This window comes from Vombatus ursinus, unplaced genomic scaffold (genome assembly GCF_900497805.2).
Source record: "Vombatus ursinus unplaced genomic scaffold, bare-nosed wombat genome assembly UNPS02014924.1, whole genome shotgun sequence".
Lineage (NCBI taxonomy): Eukaryota > Metazoa > Chordata > Mammalia > Diprotodontia > Vombatidae > Vombatus > Vombatus ursinus.
Window position 1 is genome coordinate 3001843 of NW_020954702.1, and position 18830 is coordinate 3020672.

The following is an 18830-nucleotide window of genomic DNA, read 5'->3' on the forward strand; positions in this document are numbered from 1 at the left end:
TATCTAGTATTCCTAATCACATGGCTTGGTAAAATAGGCACAAAAATTCACTGAAGAAAAAAAAAATCCTTAAAAAGCAGAATAGGCCAAATGGAAAAAGAAATACAAAAACTCACTGAAGAAAATAATTCCTACCTGAAAAATAAGAATTGGGCAAGTGGAGGTAATGACTCCATGAGACATCAAGAAACAATAAAACAGAGTTAAAAGAATGAAAAAAAGAAGAAAATGTGAAATATTTCATCAGAAAAACAACTGACTTGGGATATAAGTTGGGGAGAGATTATTTAAGAATTATTGTACTACCTGGAAGCCATGATCAAAAAAAGAACCTAGACATTAATTTTCAAGAAAATATAAAAGAAAACTGACTAAATATCTTAGATTCAGAGGGTAAAATAGAAATAAAAAAACTCTACCAATCACCTCCTGAAAGAGATTCAAAAATGAAAACTCTCTGGAATTTTATAGCCAATTTCCAGAGTTCCCAGGGCAAAAAGAAAATATTGCAAGCAGCCAGAAAGAAACCATTCAAATACTGTACAAAAGATTTAAGAGCTTCTATAGTTAAAGAGCAGAGGGCTTGGGTGTGATATTCCAGAAGGCAAAGGAGTTAAGATTATAGCCAAACATAATCTATCCAGGAAAAATAAAACTTTCATGGGAAAAATGGATATTTAATGAAGTAGAGGACTTTCAAACATTCCTAATGAAAAGATCAGAGTTGAGTAGAAAATTTGACTTTCAAACACAAGATGCAAGAAAAGCTTGAAAAGGTAAATATGAAAGAGTAGTCATAAGAGATTCAATAAAGATAAATTATTTACATTCCTATGTGGGAAGATGGTCTGTGTAACTCTTAAGAATTTTATCGTTATTAGGGCAGTCAAAAGGAGTCTATGTAGATAGAAGGCATGGGTGTGAGTTGATTGTGTTGGGATGATCTCAAAAAAAAAATGAAGGGGTGGGAAAGAGGAAACACTTGGAGGAGGAAGGGTGAGGAAGAATGGGGAAAGTTATCTCACATAAAAGAGGTGTACAAGGAAGAACTTTTATAGTGGAAGGAAAAAGAGATGGTGGTGGCTGGCAATGCTTGAACTTCACCTTCACTGGAATTGGTTCAAAGAAGGAAGAATATATATACACACTCACTTGGGTATAGAAATTTGTCTTACCCAATAGGGAAGTAGGATGGGAAAAGAAGAGAAAAAGTGGATTAAGGAAGGCAATGGTCAGAAACAAAGCAAACTTTTGAGGAGGAACAGGGTAAAAACACAGAGAAAGGATAAAAAAAGAAGAAAATAGGATGAAGATACACAGTAATCATAACTGTGGATGTGAATGGGATGAACTCACTCATAAAATGAAAGTGGATAGCAGGATGGATTAGAAACCAGAATCCAACAATACTTTTTTTTTTTTATACAAGAGACAGACTTGAAACAGAAATACACACACATAGAGTTAAAATAAGGACCTAGAGCATAATCTATTATCTTTCAGCTAAAGTGAAAAAGGCAGGGATAGCAATCATGACCTCAGGACAAAGCAAAAACAAAATCAGATCTTATTAAAATAGATATTTAGGGAAACCACATTTTGCTAAAAAGTACCATAGACATGAAGTAATATTAAACATTTCTACAGCAAGTTTCTCTGATAATGAACTCATTTCTCCTTCCCACTAAATTATCTTTATGTGGAATCCCACAAAGCCACTTCTAATTTACTTCACTAAACACTGTTTCAGCTATATCAAAGTAGCATCAATGTTTTTTCCAATTAAAGGAAGTTTTTATAGTTAATAATTCTGTATATAACTTTATAGGATGCAAATAATTTTTCTGATGTCATAGATATGGCTTTAAGAAAAATTCTGGTTTTACTTATTAAAAGTATCTAATTTTCTATGGAAAAATATCTTATCTTGCCTCTACATATATATGGTATGCATTTTCAAGATGTGATGTTAATTCATGTTATCTACAGCTAAGGCACCAGAACAAAGGAAAGACAGAAGTCTTTCCTCTCTATCAATAATGATAGTTTTGAATCTCAAAGATAAATACAGTGGAGAATAGTTTTTAAAATTTGATCTTTTTAATTTTTCTGTATTTCTGCTGCTTAAATTCTCTCTATACTCTTTGTATTAATTTTATCTGTTCCAATAGATTTTCTGTTCAATCTATATTTTTATTCATTATGAAGGTATGTTATTTCAGCTTTTAAAAATACAGACAATAACAAATTTAAGAATATTTCACTAAATCTAATTGTTACTCAGTGTCATGGTATACATGTGTAATTCCTGATACTAGGAAGGCCAAGGCTGGTTGATCACTTGAGCCTAGTTCTGAGTTGCAGTAGAACTAGAGTTGATTAGGTATCTTCACTAAGTCTGGCACTAATATAGTGGGCTCCCAGGAGTGCAGAGTGACCAGGATGCTTGAGGATGGGCAAATCAGCCCAGCGTGGAAACAGAGAAAGTAAAATTTCTATGCCAAATAGTAGTATTGGAGCTGGGAGTGGATCCTGCACTTCCAGCCTCAGTGAGACACAAAAAAAGTCTGACTGCTAAAAATTTGAAATGATTATTTATGTCCATTCTTGGGTTATTTCAATTTGTTAAAAGTTGAGGTTCTTAGGGAAACTGATTAATTGTACTTTTTCACTTCAGCATATATATATATATATATATTCACATAAATGTATATATTTAATATTATAGTTTATACACCATTAAAATGAAGCAAGGTGCACAATACAACTTTTCTGTGTCATGAACCTATGATGACTGATTGTGACAGTGCACATCCATGTGTATATTAAATATATGTTGAATAAAATTTGGCCTCAATTGTGCGCACTACATTAAATTAAAAATTTTTGCTGTATTCATTGTAAGATGGGGAAAATGTACCAGGTTATTGTTATTTTACCTGATTTTGATTTGAACTTTGTTATTATCAAAAAAAGATGAATTTATCTGTTAATTGTACTAAAACTATTCAATATTTGGACAATTGTCTTGTACTTCAGCCCTGGAGGTTGGGGAAAAGAAGATACAATACACAATTCAGAAACCTCTGGGATAATGGCTTAGAAGGATAAGAATAATAGCAAGTAAAGGGACAAGATACTCAAGGGTAAAAAAGATGACATTGAAAAGTCAAGAAGTAAGGTTAAAAATATGCCTTCCTAAATACAATCTGAATAAAGAATACGTATTTGATTCTTTATTCTCTAAGTTGATGGAATAGATAAAACATATGATTATTAAAAAACCAACAAAACTATGCATATTTATTTCAGAGATGGTCAGACTTGGTAATAAACATTGACATTTGCTAGCCCTACCCTCTTTCCTTCCTCCTCTCCCTCCACCATATATATTGTCTTTCATTTCTAATCCTAAATCATTATCATCTATATTACAACTATCAAAACTTTTCAAATGGAATGACCTGACAGAAGTTTTATGGAGAAAAGAAGCAGCCTCCAATTGTTCTGGGTAATCTACCCATAGAGAATGGGATATATTATAACTTCATTGTAGTTTATAGCACTACCTACTTGTACTAGGAACAAAATAAAAATGAGAAAAGATTCTTATCCATGGAAATTGTCATATTGATTCATGAAGACACTCAAGTATTCAATTAACATAATTTCTCCTCTGAAGCTTATTAAAGCTGGACACAGGATATACTTGTAAAATGAGAATAACATGTATCCCTAAACCAGAGACACTTTGAATCCGGGAAGAAAAAGAAGCTGACATTGTTTTGTTTATTTGTTTTAAGGAGAAATGGTTACCAAACAGTAAATTGAAGCCTTATTATAGCTACTGTTGTTTCATTAAGGGAGATATTATTTCAAAACTGAAAATAAGAATTGATCCACATGATTAGGCTCTACAAATAATGACAGTGAATTTATTATTTCATCATAACCTATTTTTCTTCTTGAATTTCTTTTCATAGGAATCAGTGTCTATTTAGAAACAGGTGGAAGATAGAAATTAAAGGTAAATGAAAAATTAAAACAGAATTTCTGCATTTTGCCAAATGTTTTAGAAAGTTGCTTTAGCCTATCTTTTCAGAAGTCCCCAAAGGCAATTGAATAATTAAAGCTACTTTTTAAATTTTTTAAAAAATTTTATTTATTTTATTTTTAATTTATGGAATAAAATAAGCATTTCTATAACACAGTTTAATTAAGAATTGTATATGAAACTGCAAATCTATTGTGCACAACTTGCTATTCCTTTTAAATACATAAAAATTTTCAAGTAAATTTCTTTTTCCCCAATTTTTCTACCTCCTTCCCCTAACTTAGAAATGGCTACCATTACATAAAAATATGTGCATATATGTAAAATCTATACATTCTATAGATACTTCTATTTATCAGTTCTTTCTCTGGAAAAATTTTTAATGCTATCAAACCAAGTAAATATTAAAAACTTGCCTTTGTGTTTCCCATGATAGAAAAGGAAGCAGCAAATTATTGATTATGCAGTTTTTTTTCCCTTGGGGGAAATGCTGCAAAAGACAACTCGTGAACTTTATACATTTTTCATTTGCTCCCTTTTTCTTTTAACTTGAGATCTTTGTTTCTCTTCAATACACATTATTTTCTAGAGATGAGTTCTTTAATTTAATATTTAATTGTATTTATTGATGAGATTAACAAAAACACAACCAACTCAGGACCAGCTTAGGGGAAAATATATATAACCAATCTCGTAATGTCATAAGTAGGTGCAGACACAGCTCAGAGAATACCACTTCAAGAGGAATATGAAGCAAGTTGGCTCTCAATTTTCCTCCAGTTAATTGACCTTAATTAATATTAATTAAGTATTAATATTAGGCCAAGATGTAAGAAAGTCACATTTTCTCCTTTTTCCCCCATCTCCTTCAAATCACTAGCTTCCCCATTCTATTCATTCTTTGACATAGACATATGTAACAGAATGACTTCAGATTTCACAGTCAGGTCAAAGCTATAGCACTTGAATGAAAATGGACAGATGTGCATGTGAACACAGATAGACCTTATTGCAAATACCTCACTACAATCCAGATTGAGGTTCTGTCCTCCAATTTCCAATTTCAGAATTTCAATCTGGTAATACCATTCCTTTTTAATTGTTGTATACCATATTTCACCTTCATATAAACTTGGTTCAACTCCTCCCATGACCTAGGAAGAGAAATATTCACAAATATAAGAAATAAAGCTATAAAAGCCAGCCCAGGTTCAACAGATTAATTCAACAATTTGAGAAACATTCATTATTTCTACACACATGCATACATACACATATATATGTATGTGAATATATATGTATATATGTATATGTGTATGTATGTATATATATGTATATGTGTGTATATATGTATATACACGAAACATTATGCTAGGTACTATGCATACAAAGACAAAAATATAAATCAATACCTGTCCATAATTAAATTAAATTCTTATTTTTTTTCTATTGTGTAAGAAGAATCACATTACTTGGCTCCTCCTTAAAATAACTTTGGATTTCTTTCACAAGAATAACTTCCTAATATTTGACAAAGTTAATAGCGTAGTGTTCAAGCTGGAAGAAAACAGCTCACTTCTACAGGTATCAGGGAAAAAATAAAAACACAAGATCAAACTTGCAACAAATCATATTCCTCTACACTTTCCTTCAGAATAACAACAAAAACACAAGAAAGCCATCTTTAATAGGTGCTTCAAATTCCTTTCCTCTTATTCTGTTTTCATTTTCTACAGCTTCTGACTTAATCATTCAAATGAAACTTCTTTCTCTAAAGTTAATAATGATTCTCTCTTAATTGCCAAATCTAAAGGCTTTTTCCCAGTCCTCATCCTTCGTGACCTCTCTACAGCATGTAACATTGATTACCTTCTTCTCCTTGATACTCTTTTCTCTATAGGTTTTTGGGACAACACTTTCTCCTCATTCTCTTCCCACCTATTTGACTATTCCTTCTCTTTCTCCTTTGCTTTATCTTCTTCCAAGTCATTTCTGTTATCTATGTCCCAGGGCTTTAAACCTTCTTCTCTTCTTCCTCTTGGTGGTTTCATCAGCTCCCATGGCTTCAATGATCATCTCTATGCTGAGGTTTCTCTGCTCTGTTTAATTAGCTTGAATCTCTCTCCTGACCTTCAATATCACATCTCCAACTGCCTATTGGACATCTCAAATTGGATGTCCTGTAGACATTTTAAATCCAACATAAGATGAACTCATTATCTTTCCCCCACAAAACCTTCCTCCCTTCACACTTTCCCTGTTATTATTGACACTACCATCTTCTCCATCATCTAAGTTCCCAGCTTAGGTGTCATCCTTGACTCCTCTCTCCATCACATAGCATATCCAATTTTGTTTTTGCAATGGCTTTTTTTTTTAACCATTGTAACACTTCTTGAATATGCCCTCTTCTCTCCTTGACACTGAAACCACCCTGATGCAATCAGTTAATCAGTCAATAAGCATTTATTAAGCTTCCACCATGTCAGGCACTGCACAGGACCTCAGCACCTCAAGGCAGGGCTATTATAATAGCCTGTTGATTAATCTCACTGCCTCAAGTCTCTCCCTATACCTCCGATCAGTTGTCAAAGTGATTTTCCTAAAGTTGAGGTCTGACTGTGTCACTCCCCTACTTGATAAATCCAGAGGCTCTTTATGACCTCCAGGATTAAATATATATCTCTTGGCATTCAAAGCTTTTTGTAACCTGTCCCTTAACTTTCTAGTTTTCTTGCATTTTACTCCTCCTCTACATATACTCAGCAAGGCAGTGACACTCACTTCTGCTTTTCCCTATGCTATATGCTTTATCTTTCAACTGCAGGAATTTTCACTGGCTGCCCCTTTATATCTTGATTGCCAGGAATTTTCTCTCTCTTCCTCTCTGTCTCCTTGCTTCTCTGAATTCCTTCAAGCCTCAACTAAAATATCCTATTCTACAGGAAGCCTTTCCTAATACTCCTTAAAATCCTAGTGTCTTCTCTCTTTGGATAATTCTAATTTATCCTGTATGTAGTTTGTTTGTACATAGTTGTTTGCAAGCTGTTCCCCCATTTGACTGTGAGCTCCTTAAGAGCAGATGCTGTTTTTTGCCTTTATTATTATTCCCATTATTTAGCATGGTTCCTGGCACATAGCAGCCTCTTAATAAGTACTTATTGATTGCTTGACTGGTTGGGTTACAATGGCTCTGAGAGCCCACACCCTTCAGAGAAAGTGGGGTGAGGTGGCTGGCCACTGTTTCTGCACCAAGATAATTCTTCATAATATTTTCTCCCTTTTCAGTTTTTCTATTTACTAAGTTGGGGGAGGCTGATCAAAAAGAATAATTCAGTCTTCAGTTTCACTCAACATGTTAGTCCTCTTAGTTCAATATTCATGTCAGATACCACATATGTCTTTGTATTTCTCTAGGAGTATAATCTCCTAGTACTTGGATTTGAGGAATAGGTGAACATAGAATGGCTCAGGCACTGTTTATAAATAATAAATAAAAATAAGTAACATAAAAGTATGTTTAGACACACACATGTGTACATACACACATGTGTACATGTATATACACATATATGTATGTAAAATCGTAGTACAAATGATTTCTACTCTTCCCTTCATCCTCTTCCCCTCATCCTCTTCCCCATATGGACAGCTCAAATAGACAAATTTTCTGTCTGTAATGAGAAATAGTGTGCTATAATAGGAAGAATAAAGAGGAGCTGTAATGGAAAACTTGGGAGAAGAATGAGAGAATTTAATGTAATGACACAATGAGGAAGTGTAAAATAGCATTTAAATATGACCATCAACACTTAATCATATATATGCATTCACATTTTATAGCCAACTTAATGTATAATTATTCTGAAAGAGATTAAGAAAAAAACCCCACAAATCATGTTTTTCTCCTCTTTAAGACTAAAAGATACCCACAAGACTACCTCCATTGGTACCAGTTCTGTCTGTTGGTAATCCTGCACCACACATTTGTATGGAAAAAATATTGGAGATCTTAGCTTGCTTCACAAGGGAATCAAAGAATGTCTCCAATGAACTCGATGGCTATGAAAAAATTAAATCAAAAGTACAATTACTTCATTATTACTCATATTTTGTTTAAAAAGTTATCAAGTATATAAGAGCAAGCAACATCCAGTAAATTATATTTCATTTATGAAAAAAGAATGAAGAAATTCATAATAAAAATAATTCAGAAATGGTAGGCAGAACTTCCTATGACTTTTAAATCTTCCTTTCTGTGTAACTTAAATAATGTAATATTAGTTCATACTTATTACTTGATACTCCTGACAGACATTATATGTACTATCAGAACTCATGTAGAAGGCAGATATAAAGAGACACTGATGAAGATAGTATATTAGTAATCTTTGAAACAAAGATGTGTTTGCCTAGAAATAGGACTGATATCGCCTGACCCTTTCCATCCTTTCTGTCTCAGTCTTCCTTCATACACACACACACACACACACACACACACACACACACACACACACAAATGTACATATACATACACATAGATATACAAAACACACACATAAAAAGTGTCCCAAAGTCTCAATCCATTTCAGAGTCTAAGATCTAATGGTGGGTACTCTATAAATAAATAGCTGTTGATGATTAGACCTGAAAATACTAAGTTTTTGACAAATTGCCTACCAATTAAACTATGGCTAATAAATAGTGTATATATGTTGGACCATGCTATCTACCTGTCTCATTTCTGGATTATCATTCATGTCTACCTCTTAACTATAGCTATATCACAAGGTCCTGTCCTGGAGCTTCTTATCATTCTTCTATATCCCCTCTTGGAATCCATAGGTCCAAATATAATCTTTATGAGACCATTTCCAGATCAATGGATATACATATTACCTATTTATTTCCAGTCTCTCTTGAGCTTTGATTGAGCATTATCAACTGTCTGCTAAAATTTCCAGCTAGGTGTTTTGAAGGCATCTCAAACTCAATATGTCCAAAACAAAACTTGTTATTCTTTCAGCAAAAACCCACTCTTCTTCCTCTAACTTTCTTATTTCTATTGAGGACATTATTTGTCCTTCCAGTTTACCAGATTCACAATTTTGGGGTTATCATTACCTCTTTATTCTCTGTCATGCCCTATATCATATTAGGTGCTCTCTTTTGTCAATTTTGCCTCTATACCTCCTGCATCTGTCCTTTTTTCATTACTTAAATGTTCACCTCTATTTTAGGACTTCATTACTTCTCTTCTAGACCAGGGGTGGGCAAAATGTAGCCTCCAGGGCAAACCTGCCCCACAGCTTGTTTTTGTATGGCCCATAAGCGAAGAATAAATTTTACATGTTTAAATATAATAAAACCTTATTTACAAATGTAAGAAAACACTCTTACCTTGTCGGCTGAACAAAAACTAGCAGTAGGCTATAGTTTGTTGTCCTTTGTTCCAGGCTATTGCACTGACCTCCTTAACTCAAATATTTTTTTTTTCAGAGCTATCCTCAACATGGTTGCTAAAGTGATATTTCAAAGCACTGGACTAACCATATCTCTTCCATGCTCAATAAACCCCAGTGGCTCCCTGTTACTTCTAGGGGCTAAAAAAAGTACTCCTTTAGCATTTACAATCTCTCTCTAGCCTATATTTCTAACTTTCTTATGTGTTCCTCCCCTTTGTGTATTTAAACTATAGTCTAGCCAAACTAACCACTTGACATTCCTTAGACAAAGGAACCCATATGTTTGATCTGGGTGAACCTTTGCAGGAGATATTCATTACATCTGGAATTTAGTCCTTTCTCAGTCTTCCGTCTTAGAACTTCTATTTCTCTTCAAAGCCCCTTTCAAGTGTCACCCCCTAAATGAAGACTTTCCTGATATCCCTAGCTGTTTGTTATCCTCCTCAATTACTTTGTGTTTATTGTGTAGATATTTTAAATTTATGGATAGAACTTTTTTTTTACTGTGATAAAATCTAAACTTCTTGAAGGTAATAAATTGTTTTATTGTTTTCTCTGAGATAACTAGCCTAGTACCAAATTGTAGACCTTAAATAAATGTTTGTTTATTGATCAATGGGTTTTAAAATATTTTACCAGTTCTCATAAAAGTAAGCATTTTCACCGTCATCACTCACTAATTTCTAGTTTTGTTCTCTTCATTTGTTACATGTTGCCACAGCTCTTTGTTCAGAAAGCATCTCTGTGCCTACTCAATGGACTCAATACAAAAGATAGCTCATCATATGTTTTCTGAGTTTAGGGGAAACAGTAATCCTTAGTTCAGGTTCTGACTTTGAAAAGTTGCTGACAGTAGCTTGGTTAAAACACTTGGGGTTCAGGTTAGAGAATAAGCAGGAGTAGATAGGATGCATACCTTTATGCTCTTAGCAGGTGAGGGAATGATTTTCTATTAGGAAAGGGAATTATCCCTTTTGGGGGTCCTAGTTGGTAACAAATCAAGTCTCCCTCTTGTACTCAGCTCTCCTTCTATCTTTCTAGGCCTAATTGTAGGTCACTCCTCCAATGCCTTCAATTCAAAAATACTGGTCAAAGTGTTTGCCTATTCCTATTCTTGGTCACCTTCTACTCTTCCTTAAGTATCTTCACATTACTAAATCTGAAAAAAACTCTTTGAAGTTCCTTTTTTAGAGTCTGTCCCCCTTTCTGTAAATTATCACTGTCTTTTGGACTCCAGTGAAATACAAGTATGTAAAATCTCTTCAACATTTTGATGAAAAATATAATTGTCATTGGAGTCTTTATAATCATGCATATCACCTCATCTGTATTACAAAAGATTTATATTATTAAACTTCCAAATTATCCAATACTCCTAGTATTGGAATACCATAAAGCATCTCAAAGAAAACTATTCTTATTTGTCTCATTTGGAAATGAAGACACCCAGGAGTGAAATAGTTTTTTTATGGTTACATAGTCAAACAAAACTTAAAAAACATAATTAATTACTTGTCTTCAGATATGGAGAATGCTTTTTCCATGTTCACTATGAAACAACCACCCCAGTTCTCCCATTTAATTCTACATAGTCAAACAATGTATTACATGAAGACACAGGCCTCAACTTGCCATTATAGGGGAATTCAACTTCTATCCCAATTGGGTGGACTTCCATATAAGAAAATAGAGCTATCTGTCCTCATTAGAAGGAAATTTCTATTTTTATTAAAATGGCAGAAATATCTCTGGTTTAAACTGTCACAAGAACAAAGTTATCTTTTTTAATTTTAATGAAATGTACAGAAAGATAGGATACTCCCTACTTAAGTAATCCATTTCAGCATCTTACGGCTACAACAGTCACTAGATTTTCAATTTGTTTCAAGTTTTATTTGCAATGATGCAGGAGTTTTCCTTAATGATACTTTGTTCTTATGGGAAAGTATTACAGTAATCTTTTAGGACTGCTTCATAGTATCTTCAAATTGACTGAGGTACATCTTTTCTAACCAGAAAGATCTCTTCTTTTACTTTCTCCTTATAAAAGTATAAATTCAAGAATTTGTGCAGTCTTTACCTATACTGAAACTCTTAAATATAGATAAAAATTTTAAACTAAAATTATGGCACTTTTTCTGTTAACATTGTTAACTATGTAACCGAAAAACAACAAATCAATTATTACAATAATACAACATGACATTCATGGTATTTCTTCCAGAAAGCATGATATTCTTATTTTTTATTTCAAAAGATGATTGAGGATATAAAGTGTATTCTCTTAGTTATATAGTTTTTTTCTATTACAATCATCTCTAGACTCTTAACATTGAGAATTCATTCCTATCTCCTTTATTTCTAAATTTATAGGAACTATGCATCCATTTTTCTCATTATTTCACAGGGGCCAAGATTAGAGAATTAATTTATATGACAGTGGAAAGGCTTACCTTGGCTAGCATGGCATAGGCAAGTCCAAGTATTCCATTCCATTTAGTCTCTGGTAAAAAAAAATCTTCTGATTCAAAAATGATAGCAATGTTGACAAGAAAAGTACTATTGAATCCCTTTGGAATAGTAACCACATCTTCACCAACTGATCCTGTCCAGCTCCCTTGAGTATATTTAACATTGACATTCAAGTTTTTGGAGCGATATGTACTGGACCTATAAATTAAATAAAATCAAACCACACTTGATTCAGTGTTATAATTCTGTTCATTTGATCTGTGTTCATCAAATCTTTCTTTGAGGGTGGAGAAGAGATGGAGATAGTTCTTCACAATGCATATTGGCTAGGTATTATAAGATAGTAAAGGCCACTTATATTTTTAAAATTATGAATTAACAATTTATAAACAAACTTCTATTCTGGCAATAAATAATTTAACTTCACTGATTTCCAGTTGGAGGAAACTGGAAATTAGTGAGGTCTAATTAGTTTAATCATTAAGATCACTTCCAATTCTAGCATTAAAGGATTATAAATTTCTATGAAACCATCTGAGTTTCCTTTCCATGTATAAAGAAGTGTTGAAGCTTTAAAATAGGTCCTTGGGTATAGAGAATTGTCAGATAGCTATTTAAAGAAGCTCCCCCAATTATACTGGGACAGAGCAAGATGGCTTCATCAGCTGATGTAAAAAAAACACATATACATATACAATTCACATATATAAATATTTATGTACAACATAGGTGTTTATACACACACAAACACAGACACACATAAATATACACACACTTTAAATATATAAATGTATGTAATTTATATGTACATATGCATACATTTGTAATATATATTGTGTATGTATGTATGCATGCATGCATATATGTATGTACTTTAAAAAGGAACTTCTGAACCCACTATGGCTTAAGCAAAGCAGATGGAACTGCTTTTCCCCCTCTCTACATTTAGTTTTCAAGACTTCCTTTTATGTTCACTTAACATACACAAAAATAGAACAGGAGGAAATGAGAGTCTATTTTTTAAAAGAAAATTAATATGACAGAGATTTAGGAGGTTTACTGTGTTGGTATTATGTGAGGTAATATACGTATTAAATTTTTTAAAAAATCAGATTTTAACTTAAGTAATAGTGCCCTGAAGAGTACACAGATATTAAAATAACTCTTATTTCCAAGTCATAATCCTACCAAAAACAGGAGAACCTGAGGTAGGGAAGAGAAAAGCAGATGATCCAAAAATATAATGGATGATGAGAAGAAACTAGAAACTAATATTTATAGTAATTTTTAAAAAGTAGTTAAGTATTTGAGATGTAGACAACTAAGAGGTAAGTCTTATCTTATAAAATGAGGGGGCTAGACTAAATAATCTTGGAAGTCCCAAAACTATAATAATATTTATTCTGTGTGACTATGAACATTCAATTTTTTAAAAGTTTATTTTTTTCAAACAGTGAAATTCCACTTTTCCTCTCCCATCCCAATTCTCCTCTTGCCCCTGCCAAAGTGAATATGCAAGAAAAAACAATCCCTGTTAAAAACACGTATAGTCAAGAAAAACAAACTTCCATATTGGTCATGTTCAAAAAAAGTCTTACTTTTCAGTCTGAGTCCTTCACTATAACAAGAGGTAGGCAGGATATTTCATCAATAATCCTTTGGAATTGTGGTTGGTCATTATGCTAGTAAGAGTTCCTAATTCTTTCAAAGTTGATTGTTTTTACTATGTTACTGTCAGCTCTTTTCACTGCATTGTGTATTGGTTCATAGAATTCTTCCTAGGTTTCTCTGAAAACATTCATCATTACTCATAGCATGTGATAGTATCATATCACTCATATATGCATATACATGCATATATACTTATACATATACATACACACATATATGCAACTAAGTGGTACAGAGATAGAGTATTGGCCCTGGAGTTAGAAGGACCTGAGTTCAAATCCGGCTGTAGATACTTACTAGCTGTGTGACCTTGGGCAAATCACTTAACCCAGTTTGCCTTAGTTCTGCATTTGTAAAATAATCTGTAGAAGGAAATGGCAAACCAAGAAAACACCAAATGGGGTCACAGAGAATCGCACATGACTAAAATGACTTAACAACAACAACAAATATACACAAGACAAAATAGAACCATGCTCAGATCTCTCCTTCTATGACCCCTTATGGTGATAGGGTTTAGAGGTCCATGTATCATCTTTCTACATTAGAATGTAAGCAGTTTATCTCTTTTTAGTCCTTTATGATTGTTCATTTGTGATTATCTTTTTATGTTTCTATTTCTATATCTACTGTTGTTTCAACTTCAAAGTTTCTATATAGCTCTGCTTTTTTCATTCAGGGATGCTTGGAAGTACTCTAAAGGTCAATTTTTCCCTGTAGCATTTTACTCAGTTGTGTTGGGCAAGTTATTCTTGACACTGTCTACATCCTTATGGATATATGGCAAGAATGGAAGATGGATACAAAAGGTACTACAGTCCTTTAAAAATAGGAACACTAAGGTCTAGAAGAAGCTGAAGCTGGTGATCAATGCTAAAAACAACAAAAAGGCATTTTTTTCAGCTATGTTTGAGTCAAAAAGAGCATGAGCATTCTATGACCACTGTTGGAGTTGGATGAGATGAGAACAACAAGAACAGAAGGAAGAGTTTCTCAGCTCTTATTTTGCTTGTTTTCTCTGTCAAGGACTAGATAAAGAGAATAAAAATATTAATACATATTTGAAACCCAACATATAAAGAGAAAGTAAGGGAATGTCTAGCTGCACTCAATGAATTTAAAGTGTTTGGACTGGGTAAACATCTTAGGGTATTAAAAGTGGTGGGTATGATTGCTGAGCTATTGCCAGTAATTTTTCAAAGATTGTGGAGAATGAGATAAGTGTCATGGGACCAGAGAAGAGTACCTGTCCCACTTTACAGAGAGACAGAGAGAAAGAGAGAGAGAGAGAGAGAGAGAGAGAGAGAGAAAGAGAGAGAGAGAGAGAGAGAGAGAGAGCGAGCTGCATAGGGTCATTGAATTTAACTTCAATTCTTCTCCAAATTCTGGACTTTAATATCAAAGGGATGGTTTGTGAACATTTACAAAAGAGAACATTTCACCAATAGGCAGTATAACTTTATCAAGAACAGGAGGTCTTAGGCTAATTTCGTACCTGGAAAATAGAGTGACACAGATGTAGCTTACCAAAATAACATCAAAGTTTTTGACAGTGAATCTTCCGTGGAAAATATTGGATGGTATGAGTTAGAAAATAAGACAAGTGAATTCAAAACTGGATGAATAGCTGACCTTAAAGAATAGTCACAAACAGGCAAATATAAACTCAATTCAGAGGGAGGCATTTAGTGCAGTACACTGTAGATCTATCAGATGCCATCATTATCAAATTTGTGGATGACATTAAGCTCAAAGAGATAACTAGCATGTTAGAACACAAAGCCAGGATTCCAAACAATTCTGACAAACTAAAACATTGGGTCAAATCTTATAATGTAATTATTAAATTATCATAGGCATAAATGTAAAATTTTACTTAGGTTAAAAAAATCAGTGGTACTAATACAAAGAGGAAGAGGTAAGGCTAGATTTTTTTTTAAGATCTGGAGTTTTTAGTGGGATACAAGTTTAATATGAGTTCACAACATAACAGTAACAAAAAAAAAACCTACCGAATGATATTCCACACTGCATTAAGAAAGGTATGTTATCTAGTATGCCATGATCAGATCCTATCTAGAATATTCTGTTCAGTTATGGGCACTGCATTTTAGGAAAGTCATACATAAGTTATAATATTTCAAGAAGATGATAAGACTGAAAATTTTTCCATTAGGAGATAGGTTGAAGGAAGAGTATGGGTGGGGAGGGAAGAGCAGGGATGATGTTTATCTTATGGAATAGAAGACTAGGGAGCTGGCTTATAAGATGGCTATTTTCATAAGTATATGAAGTGCTTTTATGTGGAAGAAAGATTAGACTTGTTCTAAGTTGGTCTTAGAAGAGAAAAATGTCAAGTTGGGAAGTAGAAATTGTAGAAGAGCAGTTTAAGTGAGTAAAAACAGAACAATTCATAATAAAACAACAAAATTGTAAAGATAAACGTCTTTGAAATATTTGAGAACTGATCAGTGTAATGACTAACCATGATTCCAGAGAAGTAATGATAAAACATGCTATCCACCTCTGGACAGAGAGGCGATGGAGTCAGGTCAAAGTGTAAGACATGGTTTTTTGTTTTGTTTTGTTTTGATTTGATTTGGCAATGTAAGAATTTGTTTTGTTTGTGCATATTTGTTATAAGGGTTTTCTTTTTCTTTTTCAATGGGGAGGGAAGTGGTGGGGAGGTGGGAGGTAGAGAAAATAGATTTTTCTTCACTATTGAAAAGAATAAAATAAAATTTATAATGAATTAATTCTATCTATTGGTAATATGCAATATTTTAAAATAAATAAGTGAATGAATAAAGATTATTTGAGGGGAAAGGCACTAACAGCTAGGGAATCAGGAAAGGTTTGATTTAGAAAGTGATGCTTGAGCAAAGTTTTGAAGGAAACAAGGGATTTTAAGAGGGTGCATTCAAAGAATTTAAGAAAGACAGTTCAAAGGCTTGGAGACAAGAGATGGAATTTCATCTGTGAGGAACAGCAAGAAAAGAGCTTTGGTTAGACCATGGAGTGTAGGAAGGGAAGCAATGCATTGGGCTTTCAAAATAGATTATGGTCAGGATGAGAAGAGTTTTTAACAGTAAAACAGGAAAAAAAGTGAAAAAGAAATATTTATATTTGATCCTAGAGGAAAATATACTCCTTCTAGTCACTTTTACAGAACATCAAAGTGCTTACTTCAATACTTCAATGGTTCTATGATCCATTGATCTCTTTACATGAGTGTTCCAAACTTTCTCATCACTCTGCCAGTTTCCGATGGTTCCCCTTTCCCAACCTTCTTGGTTGAGAACCTTGACCCACATTTTACAGAAAAAAATTGAGACCATTCACCATGAACTCCTACTTCTCTCCTCTTCCTCATATCACTCATATTCCTTCTGGCACTATTTTTTTTCTCCTTCACCTCTGTTTTACACAATAAGTCAGGCTTACTCCTTACCAAGGCTAATTCTTTTACATGTTCAAGCAATGCCATTCCTATATCTATATATTCCTAGATATCCTATCTCCTCCAAAGTATTGTCCCCTTTTTTATTTCCACTCTTGCACTTATTTTCAATTTCTATCTACTAGTTACTTTCCTGCTACCTACAAATATGCTCATATCTTCTGCATCCTCAAAAAACTCTCTTTTGATCATTCCACTCCCACTGTCATCTTATTTCTCATCTTCCCTTTGGGGCTAATCTTTTGGAAAAGGCCACCTACAATAAATACCTCCACTTTATCTCCTCTTGCTCTCTTTACAATCCAGCTTCCTACCTCACTATTTCACTGAAACTGCTCTCTCCAGAATTACAAATGATCACTGGCCAGATCCAATGATCTTTTCTCAATCCTTATTCTCCTTGACCTTTCTGTAGTCTCTGACACTGCTGATCACTCTCTCCTCCTTGCTACTCTCTTCTCTTCAGGACACCACTCTCTCCTGGTTCTCCTCTTTACTATCAGACTGCTCCTTTTCATTCTTCTTTGCTGGATTTTTGATACACTGGCACTGGCCTCTTGGCTGTCGATAAAGAAGACACTCCATCTCTTGGCTCCAGGAATTTTCTTTGGTTGTCCCCTGTACCTGGAATGCTCCCCCTTCTTAATTCCACCTACTGAACTTCTAAGTTCATTTTTTACAGGAAGCCTTTCCAAAATCCTCTTAATTCTTCTGCCTTTCTCCTGTTAATTATTTCCTATTTATTCTATGTATGCTTTGTTTGTACCTATTTGTTTGCTTACTGTCTCCCCTACCAGATTGGAGTATGGCCTATCTTTTGCCTCTTTTTGTATCCCTATCACTTAGCACAGTGCCTGGCATATAGTAGGCACTTAATAAATGTTTGTTAACTGACTGACTTGTACCAATACACAGCATGTAAAAGATATTGACTATTATTCATAATTCTTCTTGCAGAATCAGTTCATCTTATTTACCAACAATGAATCTCTGATATATTTTACAGCACTTCTCACAATTCTTTTAAAAAAAAATCAGACTATTTACAACCACATTGCATATTTCATTTCTCTTTTGGTAACATAAAATTGTGATTCTTTGGAGATTATTGTACATCATGATTTGCAGCCCTATAGCATCACTGGAAGATCACTAGAGCAAAAAGGATAGGAGTTTTCATCAAGGAAGAAATTTGAAAGGTAGTAGGACATAATGAAAGGAAAGGTAATTTGAAATCAGGAAGACCTAGGCTTAAGTCCCACCTCTGACATAGGATGTATCAATTTGGGCAAAATAACAACCTCTCAATGCCCCAGGCACAACTCTAAGACTATAAATTGCAGAGATAGTGATGATTTGCATTGGTAGAAGTTTCTACATCAGAAGATCCCTAATACCAATTAAATCACAAGTTGGATAAAAAAAAATGTTTGGGACACTTGTAAGTACACATGAGCATGGCATGCCTGGTTCAGATCCCATAATGTAGCCCCTCACAGAGGACATGAGTCACCCAATTTTTCCGGGTTGGCTTGCTCACACCAACCTGCCCTCACATTATCAGGTATAGGTTCCCAATGAAGGACACATAGTTACAACTCAAAATCTCTCAGTGTCCTAAAGATAACCCTCTTATAGATGATCATATTCTCAGCTTATCAATATAACCCTTGAGTCCCTACCATTTATTACAAAATTAATCACATCA

At 33.7% G+C, this 18830-nt stretch overlaps 1 protein-coding gene across 1 annotated transcript in view; it reads right to left on the bottom strand.

Annotated features, from left to right (window-relative positions):
• Positions 1-18830, bottom strand: part of BACE2 (beta-secretase 2) — a 125781-nt gene that overhangs the window by 43755 nt on the left and 63196 nt on the right. The window contains exons 3-5 of the mRNA XM_027843654.1: positions 11973-12189; positions 7988-8116; positions 5074-5208 (exon numbers count right to left, since the gene is read on the bottom strand). Coding sequence (XP_027699455.1) covers positions 5074-5208; positions 7988-8116; positions 11973-12189 — 481 coding nt within the window. The remainder of the gene's footprint in view (positions 1-5073; positions 5209-7987; positions 8117-11972; positions 12190-18830) is intronic.